The 20,271-nt window shown below is 35.2% G+C and overlaps 1 protein-coding gene across 1 annotated transcript; it reads left to right on the forward strand.

Moving 5' to 3' along the window:
* Window positions 1-821: 821 nt before the first annotated feature.
* On the forward strand, window positions 822-9,020 carry Smp_082790 (putative tfiih, polypeptide; the record flags this gene model as incomplete). The annotated part of the gene is made up of 10 exons (XM_018795857.1): window positions 822-1,165; window positions 1,209-1,305; window positions 1,342-1,430; window positions 1,483-1,594; window positions 1,644-1,712; window positions 6,229-6,550; window positions 6,996-7,126; window positions 7,182-7,229; window positions 8,538-8,678; window positions 8,732-9,020. 10 exons carry the CDS (start codon window positions 822-824, stop codon window positions 8,837-8,839), a joined length of 1,461 nt encoding a protein of 486 aa, XP_018650127.1. The 3' UTR covers window positions 8,840-9,020.
* Between the last annotated feature and the right edge of the window lie 11,251 nt (window positions 9,021-20,271).

Below are 20,271 nucleotides of genomic sequence, written 5' to 3' on the forward strand. Positions count from 1 at the left end.
CTATACTCATTGTCTCTAATTGGTAACGTGTACTCTGTTAAAAGAGGTGGTTGTTTCACAGCTAAAACTCGAGCTGACAGAACGTTGAATTGAAGATTGTAAGTAATACGGTGAAAATTAATACACAGAGGGTCAGATGCATTCATTTTTTATTTTTCTCTGAATGATAGATGCTTAGTTGTACTGCCGGCTCTCATTTTCTTTCCTTAACTCTATTTTTACTCCTACCTTACTAATTTTGTTTCTCTCATTTATTAGATTCAGAATGTCCCTTGACTTCTGTCTATTAGTGTGGCGTATATCATACAAAATCACCATTGATTTAGTTTTACCTGTATATCGTTCCCTTTCTTTGTGTATTGTCCGGAATGATAAGAACTCAGGTCAATAAGATATCGTGTTTGTGCTATATATTGTCCCATAAAAACAGATAGATAGTATTTATATGTTTCGTTTGACAGTGGTTCGAGAACAACATTTTCTATTACTAATCTTAAAAATGGTACACTTGTAATATATCAACTAGACAGAGATAATATTTTCAGAATTCTTTTAGAAAAGTGGTCCATACTAAGTCTATTACTTGAGGTGCTACAAATTTATCGTTTCTATTGTAAGAATTCCACACAATACTCAATTTAATTCAAGATTATGAAGTCAAATCTTGGTGATGGTATTCACTGATAATTTTCGTTTTTTACTGAGTGCGCAAGTATGTTCCAACTATTTCTGCTTCCCTCAAATATGTATATGTATTTTATCTCTTTCAGTTATTACAGTTGCAGCCAGTTGTACAGTAAAACTGAAATTTGCACATAGAAATGGGTGTCCATTCATGTTCATCTATATTTGAATATCTCAAAAATGTTGGTGTTCATATGCTTGACGAATTGTACACTCATCCTCCAACATGTCTTGTTGTTTTTAGAGAATTACCTGAACTGGCGAAACATTTTGTCATGCGACTTTTATTTATTGAACAACCGATACCGAAATCTATTGTCTCTGGGTGGGTTGAAAAGGGTTCTAGTGCACTTCTAAATGACTCATGTAAAGCTTTGACCGATTTAAGGATATGGCATTCTACAGACAGTAATGTTTCTCGAGGCTCTTGGTCTTTAAATAAAAGGTACCAAGAATCTATTCGGATATCACTATTCGGAGGGTAGTCATTGTTCATTTTCCAAATCTTTATGATTAAATTACAGTGGAAAACCCTTACTTGGAGATTTAGGCGTTGTGACAAACGATAAGTACTCAAAAAGCGTTGACTTTTTAAAATCTTATGCAGCTGAACGATGGGATGTGAGTTTATATGTGAATTAATTTCCTTTCTCGCAGGCTATACTTCACTTTATGGTAGGTTCTGAATCAGCGGAAGTTGGAAGTGTTGTGAAGGATGTCCTTTTATTGTCCAATTTAATGAAATGGTATGTTCAAATTACTAACTGTAGATTTATTTTCACATATACTAACTATCAGTGAAGGTAATGATTGTCCAATCGGTATCACAAAGCACGGGTTCCATTTCTTGCTTATGAGTCGACAGTTCCAGGTGCTAGTTTTCATCTTGCACTACTTTGACTACTTGAAGGTAATTCAGCTACTAACTGTGATCTACTGTTGTTTTTTTATCTTAACAGGAAAATAGTAAAAATTTAGTTGGAGCCCTACAGTTCGTCTTCCAACTTAGTTTTTTGTGTCCGACAAAGGTGAGCTTAAGTGCATTTGTTTTATAAGGTTAAAATGCACTGGACCCAGTGACTGTGCACACTTTTCTGTCTTAGGTTGTAGGTCACACTTGTTATGGGTTCTCGTTATGTTCATGTACTAGGTTTATATTTCACAACTCCAACTTCAATACAGTGAATAAGACTACTGCTATCCTCTTCTTCCTTGCCCTTATAAGTAGAGTAAGAAACCTGGTTTTTAATAGAAGCTTTGTTGATAATGACCCCCATTGTAACTAAAAGTACGTGTAAGTTAATCGGTTTTATATAGATTACAATGATTATAATTTACTAGCGGAGTAATTGTCACCAAAAATATATCATAGTGAAAATATATTGAAAGTTCGTAAGGTAATGTAACGAAAATGTGCTGGAATTTGACCTTACATCCATTTTGAATCGATATTGACGTTCTTCCTCATAGGTTGTATTTGGGTATTCCACAACCTTAAGACTAGGCAAATTACGTTTTATTTGGAATGGCTAACGTCAAGTCCCTTTGCAGCCCAAATTAGGTTGAGCGAACTTAAAATCTTTGAATGCATAAATTACTGTTGAAGCTTCATACCATGGGAATGTTTGCTCTTCTGTTTATCTTTTTCTTCAGTAAGGTTCTTTTCCACGGGATAAGGTTGGTAATCCCTTTGCCAAACCCTCTTCATTTATCTTTGCTTGGGACCGGAAGCAACCTTAGAGAGGTTCTAGGAGGAGTCACCATTGAATCGAGGTTTCAACGTTTAAATAATTATAAGCGAAAAATTATACATATTCCCCCTTAAGTTGAAATTTCATCAGTAGTTCATTAGTTTCTTAGCGAAAAGCCAGTATATATCTTTTACAAAGTTGAGTGGATTATTTTCTCTCATTGACATTAATGCGATCAAGAAGGCAATTGATAATAGTTTACGCGCAGCAAAACAAATGACGGATAATTATATTGGTACCAGTACTAATGTAGAAGTTGAGCTTTTGATGAAAATCATAAGGTATGAATCCATACATTGAAGCCAAAAATAAAGCCGAATGCGTATTTGGAAATTACATACAATGAGCAGAAATTTTATTACGAAGACAGTCACGTGGCATAAGTTTGAGCTCGTGTACCACTTAATCTATTGTAAAACCCCCAAATGCCCTGGTACAGCCGAGAGTGGGGAGGGGCCGCCTTCTCAAAATGCTCTCACATGGCCTCGCGTATATAGCCTCTACCAGGGAAGTCCTACTCACTGCCTTCTCGTGGCACCGGTGTTGTTTACGAAATTGAAAGGACTAAACGCGAGTGCCCGGCGCTTTAACCACGTTAGTGGACACGGAAAGTCCACGTAGGGGAGTTGGAAAACCCTGATTCCAAACCAATGGTGCACATGGGCTCCAGTATCCTGAGGGAACAAATGGCGTATGAACCTATTGTTGGTCACCGGCTACTATGGGACTGCATCTCCTTACGACGCTCCACTTCCTTGTGGATCAGACCTTTAGGTCAAAGGCTCCAGGTGTGGTCCCCTAAGAAAACCACCTGTTTCAGTTTGGGCACCTGGACAGTATCACAGCCCTCACACAAATCAAATGAGATTTGTGAGGCGCATATGTATCTGGTGCCTCTTTTTACCAATATTTTTGTGTTTAAATAAATAAATCAATATTGTACAATTCTACAAGTTATTGTTATAATATTTAACAAAGAATATGAACACAACATTATTGTAACTAAATTGTTAGTTTTAGAACAGTTTGAATGGGGCTGGCAGGTAGCCTATGAAACCAGATATTCACAGACAGCAAGGATTAGGTCATCGATGTCTTGGAGCATTTCTCACCGTATCATTGGGTGATTAAATGAGAAATCTCGAGGTTAGGCGTATATCTTTTACCAGAAGGTTCACCTATTGACTCAGAGTATGTAAATGACACTCTTGTCTGGTGAAGACGCTGGTAAAATGCAGAGTCTTCTGTTAGCATTGAGGAACAATGTCCAGAGTTTTGGGATGCGTTTCTCTTCCTCTAAATGCAAATTGTTGCTTCAGGACTGGTCTGCGTCAACACCTGGACTAAGGATATGGAGTGAGGTGATCGAACGCGTCGATAACTTCACTTATCTTGGAAGTCTGATCTGCCCTAATGGGTCGATGTCTGACGAAATCTCTCCACGGATTGGGAAAGCTCGCTTGGTTTTCGCCAACTTACGTGACGTATGGTGAAGGCGATATATTCGTCTGTCAATTAAAAGACGAGTATACTGAGTAGTTCGTTCTGTTCTAATTTACGGCTGCGAAACGTGGTAAACAAGAGTATAAGATACTCGTATGCTACTTGTATTTGATCACAGGTGTCTTAAAAATATTGCTCACATCTTCTGGGATCACTGGCTAAGTAATAGTGAGGTGAGGTTAGACACAGGGTATTAGGGAATGATGGTAAATCAGTTGATGAGGTTGTGAGTCTCACCGACTGAGATGGTTGGGCCACGCATTACGCATCCCCAACCACCGATTGCCACTGCACGCAATGCTGACTAGTGTTGGAGATGGTTGGAAGAGAAATAGTGGCGGCCAAACCAAAACTTGGCATCAGTCCTTGAAGTCACTAACTTCTGGTCTGAGCCATGTTGGTAGATGTGTGTCGCATATATATCTGGTGCCTCCTTGTACCAATATTTGTGTTCAAATAAATGAATAAATGTAGGTAGATGCAGACTACTTGGTTGGGATCCGCTTAACTATTGTAACGAGTGGTTGGATACTGGGTGACATGGCTCAAAATCTATCATAATGCCGTAGGTGTACACACTCTGTCTTCGCTTAAACCGTGAGATTAAAATTACTTTATGCCCTTCTTTCTACGAACTAGTTCTTTCCTCCTGTATCATGTCCGTATATGCAATCTTTCTTTTATATATTACTACCATTGAAGTAACTGCTTTATGAATTTGGTGTTCATCTTGTTGTGCTAATGAGGTGTGACAACTTGGAACGATGTATATATGTGCCTGATCCTACTTCGTAGCCAAGTGACTGACTGACAGGCCGCAACTCTCTTGATGAATGTAAAACTTTATCGAATGAAGTTACTGTAATATAGTCTCTAATATATCTCATAACTTAATTCTATTTATGTCGTTCTAAGTATTTTTCTTGTGTTTAGTCTTCTGTTAAAATGAATGCTAATTTTTCCACTGCATTTTTTGGTTTATTTCTTATTTTACGTTCTGGTGTGGTGTATTTTACTTAGATCTATGAACATCTGTTCCATGACTTATATTGTTCATGAGTAGTGATTAACTAGTATATTATCTAGTGTCAGTCGTATTTAAGTAACTTGATGGAGTATCCAATGTCAATTTTTCCACAATTTACTATCGTTTATTTATTTTATTCATGAAGTAATTTCAATAATAAATGCAGGAAAATTTGTCGCATTTATTCGATGTTACTACTTGTTTGTTCTCTTGTCTTCCTGTGATTCTTTATCTGTTTCTCCTATGATTTACATGGTACTGTGATACTACTTTATTTAATTCTTCCCTCTGTATCTACCTTGCTCAAAGCAATATTTTCAGCTAGGTCAGTATACCCCTTAATAGTTAAGAAGGACACAGTTGGATAAGTTAACTGCTAGAAAGATTGTTACGTTCCTAATAAACCACTGTTAACCATATTATAAATCGATTTTCTCCAGCCTCTTCCACAAACTGTTCTTCATTTGCTTAGTTTCTTAATCTAGATTGTTACGTGATAATATCCTAGACATATGAGACATTTTTACATTATATCGTTAACTTTCATCTAATAAATAACAATACTGTTAACTTTTTGGACGCTATCCATCTCTCCATCTTAATAATTAATATTTATTTATTTATTTAAACACATAAATATTGGTGCAAAAAGCACCAGATAAATATGCGCCTCACAAATCTCATTTGATTTGTGTGAGGGCTGTGATACTGTCCAGGTGCCCAGACTGAAGCAGGTGGTTTTCTTAGGGGGCCACACCCTGAGCCTTTGACCTAAAGGTCTGATCCACAAGGCAGTGGAGCATCGTGAGGAGATGCAGTCCCATAGTAGCCGGTGACCAACAATAGGTTCATACGCCATTCGTTCCATCAGGATACTGGAGCCCATGTGCACCATTGGTTTGGAATCAGGGTTTTCCAACTCTCCTAGGTGAACCCTCCATGTCCACCGACCCGGGTAAAGCGCCGGACATTCGGTTTTCGTCCTTTCAATTTCGTAAACAACACCGGTGCCACGAGAAGGCAGTGAGTAGGACTTCCCTGGTAGAGGCTATATACGTGTGGCCATGAGAGAGCATTTCGAGAGGGAGAGCGGACTCTCCCCACTCTCGGCTGTACCAGGGCATTTGGGGGCTTAATAATTAATAGTTGCCGTAAAGTTCTTAGATTACTAGTTTATGACATGCCTAATGTATTGTATAATTATTTTTTCATATTTTAGAATCAGTTTCTATAATATTGCGTTTCCGTTCGATTTTTCCGTAGAGCTATCCAGTAGAGGCACTGAGTACTGCCCAACAGGAAGTATTACAACATATGCGCGAACTCGGTTTAGCTTATCAACGAAAACGTACAGCGCCTCGTTTCTATGTAACTCCTCTTGCTTTGGATTTCGCTGGAGGTCATACTACTTTCTTGGAAAGTAAATCAGGTGGATGGGGTCCACAATCGGGGGTTATTCCTACTGGTGTCTCAAAATCAGATCCCACCGACAGCAATAAAATGTTTTCGCAGATTTCAGTATCGAATTCTTCCGATGTTGGTTACATTTTGCTCGAAACCAATTTTCGACTATACGCCTATACAGGTAAGCAAACAGTGTATGTTGTTCAACTGCTTAGAAAATATTGTGTTAGAAAAGATTGAATTGTACTACATTTCTTCATATGAATTGCGAATAGAGGAGGTCTCTTAACACTTGTGACAGGTAATTTAAGGTCTCCCACCTGATCAGTATTCATTGTAATCAATCATCATTATTTGTCCAAACGTTCCACGGACATTACGTTTGCCTCCATGATTCTCATCAAACAATGATATGGATATCTAACTGTTGTTTAATTGTTAGTAAGAGCCTTAGACTCGTGCTAAAGTTTGTAGTTGCTTTTTACCTTTTTCAGGTTAATCATCTTCATATACGGAATATTCACACCGCCACTCTTTATGACTATTATTATTATTACTAAAATTGTTTGTTAATTGTGTTATACTATGCTTTCATACACATGCCAGAATTTATTTTTCTTTTTTAGATTCACCGCTTCGTACTGCTCTTCTTAGCTTATTTAGCAAAATACGTGCACGTTTTCCTAATCTTGTTGTTGCTGATATAACCCGTGACTCAGTTCGGGAAGCATTAATTCGTGGAATAACTGCAAATCAGGTAAGTTTTACTCATATTCACATTTTAATCTTAACTAACTTAATTACTTCTACAGATCCTATCTTTCTTAACAGCCAATGCACATCCAGATATGTTACTACAGGTAAATTTTGTTGATTGTTTTTCCCTACTGTAAGTTATTTTCTATGTTGTATCGAAATCTCAAAACAAATAGTTAACCATGTGTAAATTGTCAAGTGTAAAGTTTAGTAGTTTTAACTGCATTCTTACATTCTCTAAAGTTTTATGTGTATGTTGTAGCAAGGTAGTTTTGAGTATTTATGGAAGAAAAATGGTGTGTATAATAGTCGGTTTTCAATTGGTTTTTAAAATTAACCATCTAATGTATAGAGATCAATGGTTTCTATGTTGGTTGTTTAGAGACAGTCGGTAAAGAGCCCCGGACTAGTTTACATTTATCACCAAGGATTATCTGCACTCTTAAGTGGATCGATTTTCTTTGTGGAATTCAAACTTCTATCAGCCAGTATCATATAGACGTTATCAATGAATAGTTTAGACGTCCTTTTTGGTTATTTCTGTCATGGAATTCCTGGTTATTGATTCAAGCTGAAACTTATTTAATGAATACCTAGGATCACCACACAAATCGGCAGCTTTGTGACAGCAATGATCATGCGTGATAGAGAACATCAATTCTGTTGACTACTTATATTTGATATCTCATCGATAGATTCGTGTATCCTGTCTCACTAAATTTCAGTCAGATGTAACGTATGGAGCCGTATCATTTCAAATAAACGTTGATAATAAACTGAAGCATCTTGAATAACACCAACCAGATGGGGTTGCGTCCGTCTCCAATACTGTAGCTAACATCTTCGAAAACTTAACTGCCAAAAGTGGCCCACCATAATTCAAGACTTTTATAAAGCAACTTATCAGGCCTTTCTCCTGTACACCTTCAATTTAGGTGCATTTTTAACCTTACTAAGATTTGCGAGTCTTGTTTTATTTTCCCTTTCAGGTTATGTAGAAGAAAATAACTAAAGAATAGCTAAAGGTCAGTGGAATCGTCCTTTATTGTTCTCTCCGCCGCTACAATATCCTGAAAAGGATGGATCACTGTATTGTCTTTTCCTAAAATAATCTGACAACCGACTTCCTAATGCCTCTTCCTTTAAGAAGTCTTAACAGTTCTTTAGTGTCACCTATCACCGTTACCTTCCCGATCTCTTTTGCTTTTGTTTTGTACCACTGCTCATGGTCATTGAGTAAACTGTGTTTGCCTGTTTTAAAGTTTTCTTCACTGTTTATCGTTGTCTGAGGCTGCTAGAATGACTGTACGAGCGTCCATAATTTGAAAACTAAACTTATATTCATTTTCAAATTAAACGTAAGCTATAAAATGTACACTAACTCTATTTACTGTTTTTTAATTGTACTACAGAATCCTATATTACCGCCTACTTTAACCGATCAAATACGACTATGGGAATTAGAGCGAGATAGATTTCTATTTCAAGAAGGCTGTCTGTATGAACAATTCTCTCGGAATACAGATTTTGAAATGGTTCGGGATTATGCTAAAGTAATTTGTGGTTATCCTTTTTGTTAATGGAGTCTTTCTCTTTCTATCTCTAGAGTATTGGTGTTTTACTCTGGGAAAATCCTGAACGAAGACTTATGGTTGTGTCTAAAGCAGGTCATGAAGATGTACGGAAATTTTGGAAACACAAACGTCCGTCCTAAAACTTTGTCACCGTTCACTTTTCCTTTCCTACTCCAGATTATATGTACGTAAATAGTTACATTTTCACTTTTATTCAAACAGTATTTGTTGAAGAAAGATTTTACAGCAAAACTCCGTGATTTGTTATTTTTCATATTATATTAAAATAAAATTGCCTTAAGTATTTATCTTCCAGTACCTAAACTAAAGACTTTTTTCTGCTACTTCAGTTTCTTTATCAGTTGGATGAAATATCTAGAGAAGTCACATAGTAATAATAGTTAAACAAGATACCCTATTCAATTATAAATATTCATATACATGGAATAAAATCAAAACTTGTTTAGCCTACATGTCGACTTTCGTTACTGTATATCTTCTTATTTTGGCAAGTTCTTATCGAAATAAAGCTTAGTAAGCTTCCATTATTCGATTCGTATATATATATAACATTCTGCAGTCGGTGTACATACTTTTTGGTATAAGGATATTTATTTCAGTAATCATAACTCAATTTGTTAAACAATCAGTGAAGTTAAAACTTCTGATTGACAAAGTAAATTCTTTAAATCTACTAACTAGTAACAGTTTCTTACCAGTGAGTGACTATGCAACCGAACTCCAGCATTACCTTTGAATATTTACTAAATTCAATAAAAAGACTTTGTTTACAACTTATTTGGACGTCCATTAAAATCAAATAACACTTGACACTTGTCCTAACGAAACTATTGATTTCATAGTTAAGCAAATCTTTGTTTTTAATTAAATTTCGTAGTTTGATTTACAGACCGTTTCAGTTTTATGCATTCTTGGTGTGACTCAATGTGATTGGTGTACATAATCGAAAGTAGTTTCCAGAGAGATCTATTTAAATATATAGCCTTCTAACTACAGACTGTGTCTTCTTACCCCTTAGTAAATTATCATCGAACGATTCAAAAATACTTTTAACGTACTTAAGTTTAAAAACTTTCTACACAAATTTAAAAAAGTAGTCCACTGTCTGCTTCGAAAAATCGAAGATGAAATTCAAGGAAATCTGAAGTACATAACGAAAAAGCTGTATGATAAAATAAACTATCATTTCAGTGAATTAAGTCCTCGCTAATTAGAGAGTTATTGAATAGTTTAGCTAAACAGTGGTTTAAGTAATCTGATTTGTTCTACAACAATAATTCCCACTAAGTAGATGACAGTAATCAAAATACAATTATCTTCTTACATTCCCATACCAAATTCATAATCACGGACTTGACAGCAGAGATCCAACCTTAAGTTTTACGTTAAGTAACCTTATTAGTTAACTGATGTGTAGGCGAGGAGAATAATGATTGTTTTTTAGTCAGACTAGTAGATAGTCTGACATGCATTAGATAAGTTATATATTCTCCTAACTTTATTATTATTGTTAGCGTGGAAATGCACTCATGTTCTAATCAGGTCAGTCACGTGTTCTTGATCCGAGTCGTGTCGAAGTCCTGTAGAATAGACACTGGGAGGGTATCTAATGTAGATATTCATCTAAAGCATATTAGTGTTTTATTGGTGTAGACAGAGAAACGGAGCGAAATGACATTAACATAGGATTTCCACGCAGCAAATGGATGTTATGGTATAGAAATTCATAAATATTTTACTTTTGTTACCCTTGGGTCTTTTATTTCTTCTCATGAATGTTCTTTGTCAAACAAAAAAAACAAGATGAAGTACTCCTAGTTGAAGTGAATTTATTTCATATTTCTTAAATCTTCCACATATAAATAGAAAGTAATTGTAAGAAATATATGTAAGAATACTTCAGTTAACTGGTACTAGTGATCGTAAATACTTTCTACATTCATGAAAGCCAAAATTATATATGAACAGAATAAATTAAACAGTTTACATATAATTGATCAACAAGAAACATTCAAATTGTTACTTATAAACAATAAAAATGGATAGTAATTGCAAAATAATAATAACGATAATGAAACAATAGTAGTATTATGTCCAGACAAAACATGTTTGAATTGTCATGAAAATTAAAAATACATAGATATTAACGTACGTACAATAAATACGAGATTTATTGTACGTACGTTAATATCTGAGATGGTTAGGCCACGTGTTACGTATGCCTGAACACCGATTACCACAACGCGCAATGCTGACTAGTGTAGGAGATGGTTGGGAAAGACTTAGGGGCGGCCAAACCGAAACGTGGCATCAGTGCTTGAAGTCACTAACTTCTACTCTGAGCCATGTTGGCAGATGCAGACTACTTGGTCGGGGTCTGCGTGACTATCGTAACCAATGGTTGGAGACTCTAGGCGACATGGCTCAGAATCGATCACAATGGCGTAGGTGTATACACTCTTTATCTTCCCTTAAACCTTAAGATTAAAATTGCTTCATAACGTTCTTCCTTCCTATACTATATCCCTATATACAACCTATCTTTTATATACTACCACCACTAAATTAACTATTTCTATGAATTTGGTGTTCATCTCGTTGTGCTAACGAGGTATGGCAACTTGAACCGATGCATAAATGTGCCTGGTTCTACATTGTAGCAGACTGACTGAAATCCGAGATTGAAAAAAAGTCCAGTATATAAATTCTAGAAAAAATACAGGATGTTTACTTTCTTTTCTGGATACATATTTGGAATAAAGGCTGGTTTCCCATTTAACATGAAGTTAAAGATCTTTAAAAGATGAATTGATTCTTTTTTGAGTTTTTTTTCGAATGCTACATTAAAAGGCATGTTGTTGTGTATGATGCTCGATTGGATTTAGTACATATACATATAATGAGTTATGATTAGCGAAGAAAAAACTCTGAAACAATCTTTGATTTTGCATTCATCCTATATTTAATTTAACCAAAAATAGCTTATGAGAGACACTAACTTGATGGTAATTCATAGAAAAAGTTCAAATCAATTCAAACGGTAGAATTATATTATTTATTTAGAAGAACCAACAACGCTTATAATCCGATTAATGTTGGCTGTAGTGGGGTATGTTTTTAACCACATGTATCTTTACTCGTTGAGATGAAAGATATTCGCAGCCATATAACGAGAAATATAAGAAATTTTATCCCACACTTGCTGCCTATCATTATTTATCGTAAATTTACCCTTAAGGAAGCTCTTATTATATCAGAAATTCATGTATGCATTAAATAACACCATAATCACATAGATTATTGCCATGTATCTCAAGCAACAACAAAACTCTTTAAAAGCAAGATTGGTAATCAAGTATTATCAGTTGATGATAATCTAAGCAAACATTTGTCGCTCCTTCTAATTACGTAGAAGCTTTGGTTTATCGCCCGTGATAGACTTATAAATGATTATACATTTCTTTATTTCCCCGTGAATACTATTTATTTTGTAGATAGAAATTAGAGAAATTGGATATCATTTTTACAAAAGTATCTACATAGATAGGCTGCATTTCTGAAAAGCGAACGGGGTTAAAACGTTATTTTAAAGGGAATTTACTTATGTTTATCAAAAATAAAGATTGAGAATTAAGTTGACCGACAAAATAATGGAAAGCAGAACTATTTACGTTAGATATGACAACTTTCATCAAGATATTTGTTCATTATCAACAATAAATTCTGAAGTAAATTATATTAAACACCCGATAAGAATTGTTTTACACAAGCAACAGTAATTCTACAGCGTTTCACTGAACTTTCTAGTTACCTATCTGTTATACCTTGTGACGCACCAATCAGAAAAACAGTGAATTATCGGTCGAACCAGTGACGCATACAACCCGTGCGAGCAGTCTAGAGTACTTATTGGTTTTGCTTTCTGCTTAGCCTAGCCAGTTAAGTCCAGAACACCAATTTCAGCCTTTGCGGCATGAATCATTTATTTCAAACATACTGGGTTTATATACCAACCAGACCACATCATACCATGAAATAAGAAACGACATTTGTACAAGATTTAGCCAAATGTGGGAGATCATAATTGATAGATAGGACATTTTATTTTATTTAAACACATACATATTGGTACAAAAGGGCACCAGATACATATGCGCCACACAAAACAATGAAAATAGGAAGATAAAGGATGAAAAAAAGGGGGACTGAAATGTACAACCGGAAGACTCTTTCAGTTAAGAAAGTTAGAACCACTCTTTATGAAGAAAGAAAAAGGTTACAGCAGGCTCGCTACTGGCTTTTATTCTGAGCCATATCTGATAACGTCTCTAGCCACTGTGTTGCACCATCTCTCGAACCCCAACCAGGGAGTCGTGAAGGACCAACAGAAGCTAGCCCTTTGCAGCTTTCTTTCATACCACGACACCATGTCATACACTGACCACCTCTCCGCTTTTGAGAATGCTGAGAATGTTAAATCGTATGATAATAGTTCATAGGTCAAAATAACGCTCATAAATAAGGGGGACATGAATATGAATAGTTTAGTTATTTAACAAGTGTACGATAAGAATACACGCATAGTATTGGTCCATAAATGGATCCTGAAAGTTACCATTCATTATTCTAATCGGGATATGACACTATCAATCGTCTATACATACATACATATTTATTTGACAAAAATTTTAATCAACAAATAATAGGATCAGTTTATAACTACAGTTACATGAAAAAGTTGACGTATGTTTTGAATCAAATAGAACTAATAGTGATTATCAGGTTGGTCTCCTGTTAGTACGTGCTATACAATAAGTTTTTAGGTCATGACGTATATGCAAGGTTTACATATATGGACGTTTATAAGACAAATGTACTCAATCAGTAGTTGCGGCATTTTAGAGAAAATTATAAATCATTATTTAAATATGATATTAAAAGAATGCCAAGTAATTCCATGTATTTATAGTCTGTGTACATTAAAATGGAAAGTACATTTTTTTATGGTGTACTGCCGCATACTGTAATGAATAATTAATTCATATAGAGTAACTCGTACTTACGTTACAATACCGGTCAACATCTTATCGTGAACAATAGTTTTATTACGAGTTTTTATTTGACTACGTCTTAGAACTTCTTAGATTTTTTGACAAGATAATTGGAATTATTTTATTTTAAACCATCCGAATGTATAATCATTCTAATGTTTGACGATAGCTTTGACAAAGAAACTAATTCACTACGTAAACTCAACAAATATTTAAACTAACTGATTGAAGTTATACATTAATATCGGCGGATGCTGGCTCAATAGTCAAGAGGTTAGGGATTTTCACGGGAAACCGAATATCCTGGGTTCGAGTTCCGCGTGCGGAAACGTGGATGTCCACTGCTGAGGAATCGCATGCTAGGACAAAACGGCCGTCATGTGATTTCAGGTTTTTATCAGTGGTGTAACACTGATCGGTTCATGATCTCAATTAAAAGATTGAATATTTGGCTAACTCAACTTATTGCTCGAACAATTAAATACGTATTTGGAAAGTAAAATATGAATGAAAATTTATTTAACTTTATATAATCAAAAAATATCCTTCAGTGTAAGACATAATTTCTTACTGTCATGTCAGTATACCATACTAAAACATTGTAAGGCGGTATATTGATTAAAGTTTTCATTGGTCAGACAACCGTAATAACAGAAAATCAACATAGTAGAGCAAATAACAGGATATTTTTTGTTAGACAATAACTAGGCAGAAAGTAATTGGGTTAAAAATTCCCATATATGTATACTATAGCTATGTTTATTTAGAGTTTAGTCAGTCATTCATTCGTAATATCTTGAAGGCTACAACCAAAGGGTGAATAGATTCAGACCGATAGACACCAAATGAGTAAGTTCCCTCAACGTTAAGTCTGGCTATCCAGAGACTACTAACGATATACTTTTAATTGAGCTAGTTTTTCAAACGAAGCGCAGTAGATCAGTCACGTTATTTAGATTAGGTTAACAAAACTCCTGAATAAACAACATCTAGTCTATATAACGTACTCGGTGGTTACATCAGTCGTCATTATACTTTAAAGATATTTTTAATCCTCATGATTTGTGTTCTTCTTATGACTTTATCAGCTAATGTTCCATCAGGGCCAAAGTAACTCGATAGATATCTTAAATGGTCAACTGACATACCACCTATATACTCACATTTTCTAGATGTATTTCTGTATACTAATACAGGAACACCATCTTATATACAACAGGATTCAGATTTATCTTAAACACTTTGATTTTTCGCTCAAGCAGACAATTAATGTCTGCCTGATGTCATTTTATTTACCATACTGAGTTCGGACAGCGAACCTCGCATCAATACAATTGTAGTTTAAGTTAAGAAAAAGGATGAGCATAGTTTACCAATCATATGTATTCGTACAACTGTGATAAATACCTTCTAAAGTGAATGAATAATAACGATAAGCTCACATCTGTTCAACAAAACATGCATACCAACTGAGGCAAAAATATTGTCCATGACTTTCTATATACCCAATGATTTTATTAACCTGAAATCACTGTTCTTGTAGTGACATACACCATTCTCTTTCCACATTCAAAAATGAATAACTGCTAAATATGTAACCTTTGGATTCTAGGTCAGAAAGTACGAAGATTTTTCAGTTAGAGTAAATCCTTACACAAATGACCATTGGTCCAAGTTGCCATATCATACTAGCATAACGAGATGAATACTAAAGGAGCGAAAGTACTCATAGCAGTAAAGACAATGAGAAAAACTAAAAGTTTACAATATATTTGGTAAAGACATAATGAAAATGCATGTATGAAGGATTACTGGAACTAAAAATCTAAAGATAAACAGTATATATATCTATAATATTGTGACTGTTTGCAAGCAGTATCATTGCGAAGGCTTTAAACAAATAGTCTGAACCCATCAATATGACCTAGATCAACACCCAACGACTTCATATGCTGATGCTATGCTTTAGTTTAACCCTCCCTAGCTTTCTTCCAACTTACTCTCCGTTGATGTATCATAATTTATTTCAAATCGTAGTTAAAACTGTACAATGAATTTATTTGAAATAAGTATTGTCTGAGGTTGTGTGGTAATTAAAAAACTAATTAGGGTTACGAAGACATTAATAAGACGGTAGGACACCTAGCTATATATTCTGCCCCCTGATAAGCAGGTTAATCGTGGAGGAACTACAAATGGGAACTATTTTGTGTTATTCACATTCATTTAATAAATCATTGGTCGTTAAAAACCAGAAATTGCAGTCAGTGAGTAGAAGGAATTAGAGTGCATTTGACAAGTAAATACTTTGATTGTATTTTTCATTTATGTCATGACAACCGTTATTCTTTCCAATTACTGGATGTTCTTGAGTAGAAGCGAAGGTTTGTAGTATCGGTTGTTATGTTAAGCCCATATACTTTATTCTAGTTGCTGGCCAAGCCAATTCACCTGTATATTGAGTCATCTTTTGATCTTGTTAATCATTTGCTTATTAACCTTGAGTACTTTTTATATGAGCGTATATGTGTACACACTTCGTATCTTATTCATCATATGTCTGTCACTCATTTTTGCCTGACTATAAATGTTGACTAACGCTTGCTTAAATCGAGTTGGCTTCCCAGCCATCTCCAATACGCATCATCTTTCGCCTCGCTCTCTCGCTTGCCGCTCACTCGCTCGTTCATATTCGCTCAGGTGTTGCTAACTTTCGAACCTGAGTTATTCGACAATAAACTGTAGTTGCTGCTATCCTTTGTCTTCTGATTTTACGCGCCGTTAAAATTAGAATTATATCGGTTATCGAAACGAACGATTAACGAAGCGCGGCACTACAGGTTGTCAGATTGTCTCCTTAAAAACAAATACCCCAATAATAGTCGTATATCTGCTAATCATGAACTTCGAGATAAAATTCCCCAATTTTCGACGTTGACCCGTAACTGACAGTGTTCAACAGAATGGAAAGAGGAATAATTATTGCTGATGAAATCGGGTGATCGACATACTGTATTGTGGATTGACTGAAGTTGGAAATATACATCACAAATTTTCAACTTAATGATCTGAGCGTATCATGATCCATTTATTTTATTTAACGGAATTGAGTTTCAGGTGGCCAAAAATTCTTACTAAAGTTCTTACAACAGAATAAGTACTGAAGTATACAGCTTCTAAACTGCTCTTACTACATTACAATACATATCTCCAAGTTATACAAAAATACACTAGTTATATAGTACAAATTGTTTACCAATAATACTTATGGACTCGAATTTGAGTCATACTTTTTATGTGAGCTAATGATACCATGAGACTGTCCAAACCAAGCGAAACTTGAACTTAATTTATTGAGCGCCGTGTGCATTAACCCATAGGCCACCAACTGAAATGCACACATACATGAAACTCCTCTTTCCATTTGTGGCATTTGTTGACAAACTGTCCAGTACTAAGTTCGTTTATTAGTCATTTAAATTTAACACATTTTACACATCGCTAGTTGGTCACAAAGTTGAATGTAACTAGAAAACTGATTAACTATTTGCAATCAGTGCGAGATATGACAGATCACTGCAAGATCGAAGTGAAAAATAAATGACATTTTCACTGATAAGGAAACTTTTTGGTACATTTTAGTTCAGACATTTGAGTAAGAAACAGGTGGATAAACATTTTAGCTAAGAGCAAAGCTACTAGAGGAACATGAATCAGACCAAGCTCCAAAGGACTTAAGTCTTGGACATTAAAAACACGTGGATCAACAATATCATGAGGTGGTCAAATGTAAATATATATGTGAGTTCAGTTAGAGTGTCTTTGTTGTTGTTCGGCATCTAGACTTGACGTGAAATGAAAAAACTTTCCAGTCCGATATGTAACTGTATACTATTCCCAGGGCTACAATATGTACTATCATGTAACCGTATTAGAGTGAACCACAAACCAATGTGACAAAAAACCAAATGTTTTTAGTAAAAAACCAAAATCCCACTTAATTTACCACTGACCTTAGTGTTTCTAAATAATTCCCTGAACTTTCATTTTCTTAGAAATAGAAACGTTAGGTACCCCTTGATAACATGTAGTAGCAAGTGTAAACGATTTATTCAAAGTCCAGTTCACGGTCATACATGTTTAATAAGACAATATGAATATTTATTGAGAATAATTTTAAATTATTGTCTGTTTGCCAGGTTAACCAAAACTAGACCTGTAAGACAAGAAACCTCATTTCTGAAGCTAGTTTAGTGTCCTAAAGGTATTGCGATCAGTAAGACGTGGATTTTAAAATAGGATCAAGGGATACAAATTTACTAAAATAGAATTATATGGGTATAAAAACCCTCGATTTGTATAAATAACCTAGTCAGGTTTGAAAGTATTATCGAATTGGTACACCCATATAATTCAAACGCATAGGGGTAAGCTTATGTAATTTTATGGTGGGTGGCCTATGCTCCTCCATGAGGGGTAACAAGTGTATGTAAAAACAGCAATCTTCATAATTGGTAATTCCTTAAGTGAACTTCTAGCGAGTCAGTAAAGCAACTCACAAACGTCCTTTTAAAAATGGTCAAATTTACCAAGTCTGAAATTTACTCTTCAAAAGGAACCCCCAAGACAAAAATTACTGGAATCTCTTATTCCTTATGTTATTGCATTGCGTAACGTTTTTAGACCACTTAGTATCCCCGAAAAACGTTCCAGTATATAGTATTAACGTTTAGCACTCCCCTAAACAAAAGTAAAGTTTCGGTTAAAACAGACCATTACTTGTAATACTGAGAAATACCAGTTAAATACGAAAGATAATACGGATGCTTTTCTTAACGAATCTATATCAACCAAACCAGTTGTGAATTGTCTCAGCTGTGCAAATCAAGTGGTATACCTTATTGTTTCCAGGTCAAATAGAAATTTAATTCGTACCTAACACGTTTGGTTATAAATACTGTACGGAGTAAAACTAAGAGATGACGAAAACTCAGTGATAAATACACATGACAATCACCTCGCCAGGTTGTTCTAATGAGTGGATTTCAAAAACCTTTATCGTCCAATGATTAGCTTCAAAGTGCCTGTTACAAGATAATTTAGGCTTTCCTTCTTTGCAACTACACTTGACTGCGCGTGCAAGAATACTCCAAAGTTGTGAAGAATTACGGTTTTCTTTATTCATTACTAGAATGTGGAACTTTACTGAGCAAAGCTCCTGACAAAAGTGAGGAGCCAGATTATTCTAGGCTTTCATTTCCTTGAGATCCTGATTCTTTCCGAACTGCTATTGCTTCTATTTCTATTTTCCCATTTTTCGGTAAACATTCAACTTGGTAAGTAGCCCGAGCTGGATATGGATCTGAAAAATATTGCGCATATACCATGATTCATAAAATACCGAGGTTTGATCTTATATGACTTAGTGAGTACTAGTAGAAAGTAGCAAGCTACAAGGAGTCAGTTGCTCATTGCTCTTCGGTTATCAATGTTTTTCCGTTGAACGTAGTAGAAATTGACTTGTTAAATTTGATAAGCTTCTTCAGCTGAAATACCAGTCACATTGTTGTATAGGATGTACAGATTGGTGATGAATACAGTCTAGATGAAAGGAACTAATTAGAAGAACGATCCATAGGATATAAAGACGAGACTGTACATGATTTACATAGGTGACTTTATGTTATTGAAAACCATTTTCACCACTAGCTAGCATTAGACAAGAAAACTATCGGAAACTAGGATCTGTTCCAATTCAGAACTTCACAGTATTAGACACTTACAGTTCATAAGTGATTTACATACTTTCAAATTTTACAGTGAGTACAATATAATTTATCCAATGAGCCGAAATTCAGTAGTTCGTTTAAAAAGCGATAGGCTGGATCTCTATCTCAAAGCAAGTTAACAATTTACACCTGCTTATTACTGACTTTGACAAAAGCAAAGATTTTACTTTAATTTCGGAATTTAAGTTTTGTATTTGGTTCAGTGTTCTACGATCTATACACATCCTCTTCAGTTGATTACAATCTGTGGTGAAAATAATACTTACTTACGCCCGTTACCCCTCATGGGAGAGGATAGGCAACTCACTAGCATTCTCCATTCAACTCTGTCCTGGGCAATCCATTCCAGTTGCTATTCATCCTCTTCATGTCTGCTTCCAATTCCCGACATAATGTGTTCCTCGGCCATCCCCTTTTCCGCTTCCTTTCAGGATTCCAAATTAGCGTTTACCTCGTGATGCAGTTTGGTGATTTCAGCAACGTATGTCCTATCCACTTCCAGCGTCTCTTCCTTTTATTCAAACAGTGCAAAGTATTTAATTCAATTTGAAATAGATTAAACCATCTTGTTGTTATTTTTGAAACGCGTGTTCTGGGATCCACTGCTAGCCACACTCCATCTATTCTATAGTACAAAGTATCTTTAATATGATGTGCTGTGTAACAGTGAATATTTGTCAACAATTACGTAATTGAAATTCTATCACTACT

This window comes from Schistosoma mansoni, chromosome 2 (assembly GCF_000237925.1).
Source record: "Schistosoma mansoni strain Puerto Rico chromosome 2, complete genome".
In the NCBI taxonomy this organism is placed as follows: domain Eukaryota; kingdom Metazoa; phylum Platyhelminthes; class Trematoda; order Strigeidida; family Schistosomatidae; genus Schistosoma; species Schistosoma mansoni.